Raw genomic sequence first — 10,327 nt, forward strand, 5'->3', positions numbered from 1 at the left:
GGGGAGGGATGGAACAATGAGTCCCCCATTCCCCGTATGAATTACAAAATTAAAAATCAGGCATGGCCTTATTTACGTGTTCATCTGACAACTGTCTCCCACACCTGACTTGGGAAAATGGTTTTTCTAGAGAGTTCTTTTTCACTGTTCTTGAGGTGGGCAGGTGCTTCAGTACCACCAGTGACCTCCACAGGCCAAAAGAAAGTTTAGGAGATAGTGTCCAGGGATGATGCAGACTGGTACTTTGAGAACAGAAAGATGAATTAATTGAAACTTTCACACATTATCGTTAGGAATGCCCACGGAAGCTTAATTTTACAGCCTGAGCTTCCAAATGTTATGTCTGAAGTATTAGAAGTCTGGTAGTAAAGACCCCCATTCAAAAAAAAAAAAACCCCACCGGAATTCATGAAGACCAGTTTATTTTACATGCTTGCTTTCACGTTCTTTACTGGGAATTTAAGGCCTTTTTTCAGCCTTGTATACCAACCTCAAGGATTCTGTTTCATACAGAAAAGGACAGGGCTGGGCCCTTCTGCCAAGGACTGATCACCTGCCTGCCAAAAGGAAGAGGGAATGACAGCCTTTTGTCCTTCTAGGCCCCTTACAGTACCTCAAAATCTAAAGGCCTTAAAGGGGGAAAAAAGCGTATCTGTTCTTTCTCTTTATCTCCTACCCTTCTCTTTAAGCATACTGAAGATGGACTTTTTTCCAAATGTTTATTTGTAGGAAGAGGTGATGGGTGCAGGCCAGCAGCTGAGAACTTACAGCTTTGATGCACCAGGAGCTGTATTCAAGCTGAGGGCACAAGCCTCCTAGGGAGGGAGCCAGGTCCACCAAGGCCAGAGACAGGCAGGCGAGACTGGAAAGCCAGGGAGATGCTGCCTGGTAAGTGCTTAGCTGGCCTATTGGGCAAGTCCTCTGGGGTTCTAGAGCTGATAGGAAGGAGGAGTTCATTTTGATAGTCCTACCTGGAGACTTGGACCTGTCTGATAATAAAGTATTTCATAAAGCTACAGTGGATGTTTTTCTTAGAGAACTGAAAGTTGGAAAAGGTACAAATATATATAAGAATTTAGTAAAATAATAGTGGTCTTTCAAATCAGAGTGATCTTTAAATTGTTCTTGGGAACCACAGGGTTCCTGGCCATGTCTGGCGGCTGAGGGGAGGCCAGGATGGGGACTTCAACCCAAGCAGCTGTGGTTTTGCTTTTGATAAGGTTCCTGGTAAAAATCATTTTGAATAAATGTTGCTGAGAAAGTGGTAAAGCATTCGGGGCAGAAAGGATTTTGCCCTTTGCTCCGCCATGTTTTTCCAGGCTCTTTCTTTGGGGAGAAAGAGGGTTCTAACCTCTGGTCCTCATTCAGATGGACTAATTAGGGGTCTCGGGTGTCCCCAAAGGGCAGCAATTTTGATCCTTCCCCTTGTGGGTAAAAAGGATTTTCACAGTTTCTCAGCAGTTGGTTTTTGGTTTCCACATAAGGCCTAAAGGTGTTAAAGTTTGGTCTGTACCTCTTTGCTTTTAATCCAGGGAGGAGCTCCTGGAATCCCGCCCCCCTGCCCACAGAGGGAGGGAGGGAGACCTTTTGTTTGCAGTGTGCCAGAGTTAAAATGGGGCCTTTACCACTCACTTAGTGTTTGGTGTGTGTATATTTGTGTGTGTGTTGGGTGAGGTGGCGACTGGCATTTGGAATGTCATGAATTGAGACCTATAGTGGTTTGCCAGGGTGTCTTGGCTCTCGCCTGAGGTAGGGTATGTGAAAGCCTTTTGGGGCATGAAGGGGCAAAGCAATACATGGCCCTCCCACCCCCTGCTCCCAGAAGAAGCTCTCCCTGGAGCCAGGCAGCCTCCAGTCCCCCTCCTTTCAGCTTTGTCATTCTCTGCATCCTGCCCAGGCCACAAAGGAGTTATCTGGAGCTGAACCCCTCTCCTTCCACAGCAGAGGACCAGGGGTCTCCTCCCTCTGACCAGCCTCCAGTCTGGGGAGCTGTGTTTTCCTTTTTCTTAAGCTAACTCCTGATCCCATTGAGGGACATCAAGGGCAGTAGTTTGGAGAAAGCCTCATCCTTAGCCCTGCTTTTCTGGGAAGCCCACCTTCCCTCCACCCTGGTGGCACCATCATTTGGGAGTGTGGCCAAAGGAGGCAAATTGTTAGGAGCAATCAGGAAGCCGCATCTGTATCCCATGGCTGAGGGACAGCCAGGATGACACTTGGGCCCTCTCTCACTCCATCCTCTTTGGGGAGTCTGGGATGCTCTCAGAGAGCGGAGTGAAGCCCAGCAGGAGGACATGTCTCTCGTAGGCCTTGGTCTGCTTGAACACGATGTCAGTCCCATGGAGGTGGTCCAGCACACCCAGCACACCATAGCACTGGTTGAACCTAGAAGAGAGAAGATGGTGCTGCAGTGCCAATGCTGGAGGCCTCTGTCCAGATCTCATTTCATTTGTGCCAGCCTCACACATTTCTCAGCCCTCCTACCCCACACCTGTCACCACCATCCTGACTGTCTGCATCAGAATAAGCTGGGGAGTTGCTACAAATGCACCTTCTGGGGGGGCACTCCAAACCTGCAATTTGCAGTATCTGCAGTCTTCCTTTGAAAAGCTTGCTGTGTGATTCTGATGCCCACAGTCTGAGGATCTCTAGCAGAACTAGGCTTCTTCGGGCATGAGATCACCAGCATCAGAATCCCCTGGAACACTTACTAAAATGCAGGTGTCCAGGCCCTGCTCCCCCACATACCTTAGTTCAGCATATTTGGAGTGGAATCCAAGAGCCTAAATTTTAAACAAGCATCTCAGGTGATTCTGGTATAGGAGGTTTGTAGACTACACTTGAAAAAGTCTGGGGCTTTCAGACAGTATATGACTTCCTTGTGATTGCATGCAGGAGTTTTATGCATACATGTACTTTCCTAAAGAGAATGTCCAGAGCTTATTCAAAGGGCCCAGAGCCCAAATAAAGGTTTAAAATCCCCAGTTGGAGGAGGACCCAATTTCAGAAGGAAAAGAGTAAGGTCATCCCAGTGTGGTTATTATTTTCCTGACCATCAGACCTCTTCCCCAACTAGCACTCACGTGTAAACTGAGACACCAGTGTCTGCTATCAGAAGCTTAAGGAGGAAGGGTGATGGTTATTGCCCAGGGACCCATTGTGGGGAGACAGTCCTTACTTGAGATGGTGGTAGTCGTGGAATTCAGGCGAAGGCAGGAAGGGAAGGTGGTAGCCACAGTGGGAGATGGTGGTGATGATGAGGGCCAAGGAAAACCACACGGTGATGGAGGACAAGTGGGAGCCCATTACTAATGGGCCCACTATCGCAGGTAGCATGTTGGAGACCTGCAAGGGGAGGGATGATTGAAGGTAGGGCCCAGGGAGATGAAGGGACTTAGTTGGGTGTACACTTAGCCCCAAGGTGGTACCAGAGGCAAACTTCATTGACCCAGATCTGGAGAAAGTGAGAATTTCAGGACTTTGATTTGTTGAAGGCATTCACCTTTGTAACTTGGGACAAATTACGCAGTTTGAGCCTCAATTTTCTTGTTAGCAAAATTCAGATTAAAAAGGTTGTTGGAGGAGCCAGGTGTGGTGGTTCATGCCTGTAATCCCAGCAATTTGGGAGGCAGAGGTGGGAGGATTGCTTGAGGCCAGAGGTTCCAGCCAGCCTGGGCAAAATAGCAGGATCCCGACTCTACAAAAAATTTAAAAATTAGCCAGATGTGACTGGGCGCAGTGGCTCACTCCTATAATCCCAGAATTTTGGGAGGCCAAGGCGGGTGGATCACGAGGTCAGGAGTTTAAGACCAGCCTGACCAATGTGGTGAAACCCTGTCTCTACTAAAAATACAAAAATTAGCCAGGCATGGTGGCACACGCCTGTAATCCCAGCTACTTGGCAGGCTGAGACAGGAGAATCGCTTGAACCCAGGAGACGGGGGGTTGCAGTGAGCCGAAATCACGCCATTGCACTCCAGCCTGGATGACACAGTGAGACTCTATCTAAATAAAAAAAAAAAAGCCAGGTGTGGTGGTGTACACCTGTGGTCTCAGCTATTTGGAAGACTGAAGCTAGAGGATCACATGCGCCCAGGAGTTGGAGGCTGCAGTGAGCTATGATCACACCATTGCACTCCAACCTGGGTGACAGAGCAAGACCCTGTCTCAAAAAGAAAAAAAAAAACGTTGTTGGGATGATTAAATGAGACAACTGTGTTAGGCACTTAACATAGCCTGGCATATGGAAGGCTGACAATAAATGGTAGCTATTTTTAAATGGGAAGTAAAAGGGCCAGTGTGGTCTAAGTTCTCTGCAGGAGAGCTTCAGGAAGGTGGTTAGGGCCGTCTGCCCTTTGCTATGGGGAGAGTAGAGCTCTACTCACCACATGCTCTATAGGATGGGCATAGAGAGAGATCACGCCAATGGGAGCTGTCCACTCATGGTGTTTCTTGTGGATTTTCTTGTAGAATGTTGGGTGGTGAAGGAGCCTGGGGAAATAGTTAATAGTTAATAACCTGCTGATTGCTCTTTCTCCTTCCCCAACCAGTCTATGAGAAGCCAAAAATAGGAACTAGGGGTTACATCCATGGAGCAAAGCTAAAAACACCCAGACCTGCTTCAAATTTCAACCCCAGCCCTTATACTGCATAGTTTGGGAGTGGGTTGCTTTGCCCCTCTACCCCAGTTGTATTTGCTATAAAATGGGATGCTCCCCAGAAAGGATTGAATAAGGAAATAGATGGGAAACACCCTGGCCCCCACACAATCGGAGAGGCCTTTTCTCTTCTGGACATTCATTCCTCGCTTGTCCCAAGTTGTCAGTTATGAGACAACTGTTAGTCTTCCTGTTAACCGTTTAATGGGAGACTTGAGGCCAGGGAGTATTTTATTGGCCTACACTCAATTCAGAAGCCTGTTTCCTTTTATTTTTTTTTCTTTGAGACAAGGTCTTGCTCTTTCGCCCAGGCTGGAGTGCAATGGTGTGATCACAGCTCACTACAGCCTTGACCTCCCGGGCTCATGTGATCCTCCCACCTCAATCTCCCGAGTAGCCGGGACTACAAGTACACACCACCATGCCTGGCTAATTTTTAAAAATTTTTTTGTAGAGACGGTCTCCTGACATTCCCCAGGCTAGTCTCAAACTCCTGGGCTCAAGTGATCCGCCCAACTCAGCCTCCCAAAGTGCCAGGATTACAAGCGTGAGTCACTGCACCTGGCCTTAGTTTCCCTGTTGATCAGTGAGCCCTAGACAGGGTGAGGAGCCAGCTGTGCCTCAGGCAGGGACTGCTCACCGGTGTGAATAGTAGAACAAGACTTCCTCGATCAGCGTGAAGATGGCCAGCTCCAGGAGGAACCAGTGGAAGGTGGGTAGCTCACGGCGGCAGGGGTCTCCCCACCATTTGAGGAAGGGATAGAGGAAGACCACCATGGGGAAAGATACCATGCACTGGTTGAAAAGAACTGTGCGGATAGACTGGCGCAGTTTCACAGGATCCACCTGCCCAAGGGAAGGGAGGAGATGGACAAGAGTGTGAGAAGTAGGCTCCACCGTGACCTGCTTACAGGAGGCCCTCACTCCGGTTGGATTCTGGGAGAGATGTTGGGACACAGCCAGTAGCTCCTGACTGCAACCCAGCTCCGGGCCTGGAAACGTTGCAGAATAAGGCCCTGGCTGCTAGGCAGGTGAGTAATACCCCTGTCCTTGGAAACTTCAGCAGCCTTCAGTCTGTGCTGGAACCTGCCTTCTTCCTGGTTCTGTACATTATCACCACTGCCCTCCCCATTTCTCTAGCCAGGCCCCATGTATTTACAGGTAACTTGGGTAGCCTCCATGGTGCTTGGAGAAGGCTGTGACTTTCTGACTGACACCCCATTTCAGCCATTTAGCCCCTCTTTGTCAGAGAACCTTGTCCATGATTGGATGCAGAGATCAAGGTCATCTGCCTCCTCACATGGTCCAGCCTCACTGCAGTAGGCCCAGAGCAAAGAAGCAGGTAAGCCAAGGAGCTGCTTATTCAGCTTCTTGACCAACTTCCTGGTTTTCACAGTGACGCTGTGAAGATAGGGGCCTGCCCAAACGTTTCCACCACGGTCCACTGTACAGAGCTGGCCCCAAGTGTCCAAACTCCATTTGGCCTCAATACTACATCCAGTATTTTCCCCCAGAATCAGCAACTCTTTGACCCTTCCTTTTGTTAGATCTCTGGGGCTCCAGGGAACAGTCCTGTGACCATAGAAAGTTCCTGGATCCTGATGAACTTGTTTGGTTAGAAAAGATTTCTCCAAGCACCCTCTGTGAGCTGGAGGGATTTCTGCCCCAAAGCGAGACAGGGGCTCAGAACAGTCCCCAGCTTGAGGCCTGCCTCTTCCTCCAGCCTTTCCAGGCACTGCATGCATTAACTGATTTCAGAATTCACTCTTTGTTTACTTCCATCCCATTGTGAGACCAGGTCTCGTCAGCCTGTTGTGAGAGGACATGTTAGGTGAGGCCATTACACCTTCTGGAAACCTTGACCAAGAGGTGGGGTATCACATCTGTCTATTCATTTATTTATTTAACTGATATTTATTGAGCATCCACTATGTAGCACTCAGTGTTCTGGGTGTTGAAAATAAAGCAATGAGCAAAACAAAGATTCCTGCCCCCATGGAATTTATATTCCAGTGAGAAAGGTAAACTAAACACAACAAATATAAAAACATATATATCAGGCTAGGCATGGTGGTTCACACCTGTAATTCCAGCACTTTGGGAGGTGGAGGTGGGAGGATGACTTGAGGCCAGGAATTTGAGAGCAGCCTTGGCAACATAACGAAACCCCATCAAATTTTTTTTAAAAAGCTGGATGTGGTGGTGTGCACCTGTCGTCCCAGCTATTCAGGAGGCTGGGGTGGAAGGATCATGTGAGTCCAGGAGTTTAAGGCACTCCAGCCTGCATGAGAGGGTGAGACCCAATCTCTTGGAAAAAAAAAAAAATGGCCAGACGCTGTGGCTTATGCCTGTAATCCCAACACTTTGGGAAGCCAAGGTGGGCAGATCATGAGGTCAGGAAATTGAGACCATCCTGGCTAACACGGTGAAACCTCGTCTCTACTAAAAATACAAAAATTTAGCTGGGCGTGGTGGCATGTGCTTGTAGTCCCAGCTACTTGGGAGGCTGAGGCAGGAGAATCACTTGAACCCGGGAGGCGGAGGTTGTAGTGAGCCACCAAGATTGTGTCACTGCACTCCAGCCTCGGTGACAGACCAAGACTCCGTCTCAAAAAAAAAGGGCAAAAAAGGCAGGCCGGGCACTGTGGCTCACTTTGTAATCCCAGCACTTTGGGAGGCCGAGGCAGGCAGATCACGAGGTCAGGAGTTTGAGACCAGCCTAACCAATATGGTGAAACCCTGTCTCTACTAAAAATACAAAAATTAGCTGGGCATGGTAGCATGCGCCTGTAATCCCAGCTACTCAAGAGGCTGAGGCAGGAGAATCACTTGAACCCAGCAGGCAGAGGTTGCAGTGAGTCAAGATTGCTCCATTGCAGTCCAGCCTGGGTGACAGAGTGAGACTTCATCTCAAAAAAAAAAAAAAAAAAAGGCAATAATACAGACAAGAGATGATGGTGAATTGGACAAGGGTAATAGTGATGGAAGTGACGAGAAGTGGTAAGAAGTGATTGGATTCTGAATTTGTTTCGGAAATAGAGTTAATACGGTTCCCGGATAGACTGGATGTGGAGTATGAAGGAAAGAGAGTAGTCAAGAATGACTCCAAAGTTTTTGGCCTGAGCAACTAGAGGATTGGAATCGCCATCCACTCAGATTGGGGAAGCTATGGGTAGTAAGTAAAGGCTTTGGCAGGACAATCAGAAATGCTCTTTTGGACATCATGAATTGGCAATTTCTATTAGTATCCATGTGGAGATGTCAAGGAGGGAGTTGTATATTTCAGCTTGGAATTCAGTAGAGAGTTTTGGGCTAGAGAGATAAATGTGTGAGCTGTCGGCCCATGGATGGTATTTAAAGTCATGGCACTGAAGAGATAACTGGGAGAATGAATACAGAGAAGAAGACCAAGGCGAGAACCCATGGAACATTCAACACAAAGAGGTTGGAGAGAAGAGAAGGAATCAGGAAAGCGACAGTGAAGAAGTGAACAATCAGATGTGATGGGGAGCCAGGTATGGTGGCTCATGCCTGTAATCCCAGCAGTTTGTGAGGCCAAGGTGGATGGATCACCTGAGGTCAGGAGTTCAAGATCAGCCTGGGGAACTTGGTGAAACCCTGTCTCTACTAAAAATACAAAAAATTAGCTGGGCATGGTGGCAGGTGCCTGTAATCCCAGCTACTTGGGAAGCTGAGGCAGGAGAATCGCTTGAACCCAGGAGACAGAGGTTGCAGTGAGCCAAGATCGTGCCATTGCACTCCACCTGGGCAACAGAGTGAGACTGTCTCTTAAAAAAAAAAAAAAAAATTAAAGGGGTACCTAGAAAGCACGTTGTACTGGAAGCCAAGTGAAAAAAATATTTCAAGGCTGAGGGAGTCAGCAGCTGTGGAAATGTCTCTGCTGCTCTAATGAAACCATATCATTAGCGAACTTGCCAAAAGAAATGTTGGTAGAGCCTTTTTCTAGGTGTGACACCTGATTTGGAGGTTTGTAAAGAAAATGAGACAATGCTTTTGTGATTAGGAGAGATGCAGGCTAAAGGATTTAGGGGTCAAGTTTTATGATGTCTCAAACTTACTTTCAAATAGGAAAAATGTATAGATGCATATATATTTATATTTTTATATATAAAGCAAAAATAAAATGTTTAAAATTGGTGAATCTAAGTGATATGTAAATGCATAATTCTTACATTATTTTTCAACTTTTTGTATGTATTTTTAACGTTTTTCATAATTACAAAATGTTGGGGAAAAGAGTAGACAGATGGCTAGGCGTGGTGGCTCACACCTTTTATCCCAGCACTTTGGGAGTCTGAGGCTAGTGGATCACCTAAGGTCAGGAGTTCGAGACCAACCTGGCAAACATGGTGAAACCCCATCTCTACTGAAAATACAAAAATTACCCAGGCGTGGTGGTACATGCCTGTAATCCCAGCTACTTGGAAGGCTGAGGCAGAAGAATTGCTTGAACCCAGGAAGTAGACTTTACGGTGAGCCAAGACTGTGGTGCCACTGCATTCCAGCCTGGGTGACAGAGGGAGACTGTCTCAAAAAAAACAAACAACAAAACCCAAGTAAGAGTGGACAGAGAGGAATTGGAAACTATATAGATAACTCTTTCAAAGAACTTTGCTAGTTAAGGGTTGTTTTTTCTGTTACTCTGGTTTGTGTGTGCATGTGTGTGTGTGTGTGTCTGTTTTTTGTGAGACAGGGTCTCACTCTGTCACCCAGGCTGGAATGCACTCTTTGTTTACTTCCATCCCATCACGAGGCCAGGTCTCACCAGCCTGTTGTGAGAGGACATATTAGGTGAGGCCATTACACCTAACTACAGCTCATTGCAGCCTCAACCTCCTACGCTCAAGCAATCCTCCCACCTCAGCCTCCCAAGTAGCTAGGACTACAGGCGTGCACTGTCACACCCAGCTAATTTTTGTATTTTTTGTAGAGACATTGTTGGGTGGGGTGTTTTGTCATGTTGCCCAGACTGGTCTCAAACACCTGAGCTTAGGCATTCCTCCTGCCTCGGCCTTACAAAGTGGTAGCATTACAGGTGTGAACCACTCCACTTGGCCTGTTTTTTTCCTTCTTTTCGAGTCAGTGTCTTGCTCTGTCACCCAGGTTAGAGTGTAGTGGTATGATCATAGCTCACTGTAACCTCAACCTCCTGGGCTCAAGCAGTCCTCCCGCCTCAGCTTCCCAAGTAGCTGGGACTACAGGCACATTCCACCTTGCTTGCCTAGTTAAAATTTTTTTTGTGGAGATGGGATCTCGTTCTGTCGCTTGGGCTGGTCTCGAACTCCTAGGCGCAAGTGATTCTCCTGCCTCAGACTCCCAAAGTCTGGGATTACAGGTATGAGCCACCACACCTGGCCTGTTTTATTATTTATTTTTCTTTTTGCGTCAGGCTCTCACTCTGTCACCCAGGCTGATCTCAAACTCCTGGGCTCAAGCAATTCTTCTGGCTCAGCCTCCCAAAGTCTGGGATTACAGTAGTGAGCACACACTTGGTGGGGTTTTTTTTTTTTTTTAGATGGAAACAATTACTTTTTTTTTTTTTTTGGTTCCATGTGAATTTTAGGGGTAAAGAGAAGGAAAAGAAGATACAAGAAAGCAAAGAGAATTACTGCAGCCATTTCCTGGATGTAGTACACGGATAGGGGAGGAAT

General features: G+C 47.4%; 1 protein-coding gene across 3 annotated transcripts in view; it reads right to left on the bottom strand.

Annotated features, from left to right (window-relative positions):
* Positions 1–405: 405 nt before the first annotated feature.
* Positions 406–10,327, bottom strand: part of FAXDC2 (fatty acid hydroxylase domain containing 2) — a 32,223-nt gene continuing 22,301 nt past the window's right edge. For all 3 annotated transcript variants that reach the window (XM_011931652.1, XM_011931653.1, XM_011931651.1), the window contains 4 exons: positions 5,296–5,501; positions 4,383–4,488; positions 3,176–3,342; positions 406–2,382 (listed from right to left, as the gene is read on the bottom strand). In XM_011931652.1, coding sequence (XP_011787042.1) covers positions 2,226–2,382; positions 3,176–3,342; positions 4,383–4,488; positions 5,296–5,501 — 636 coding nt within the window. In that variant the 3' untranslated portion in view covers positions 406–2,225. The remainder of the gene's footprint in view (positions 2,383–3,175; positions 3,343–4,382; positions 4,489–5,295; positions 5,502–10,327) is intronic.

The sequence above is a fragment of the Colobus angolensis genome, unplaced genomic scaffold (assembly GCF_000951035.1).
Source record: "Colobus angolensis palliatus isolate OR3802 unplaced genomic scaffold, Cang.pa_1.0 Scaffold90, whole genome shotgun sequence".
NCBI classification, from domain to species: domain Eukaryota; kingdom Metazoa; phylum Chordata; class Mammalia; order Primates; family Cercopithecidae; genus Colobus; species Colobus angolensis.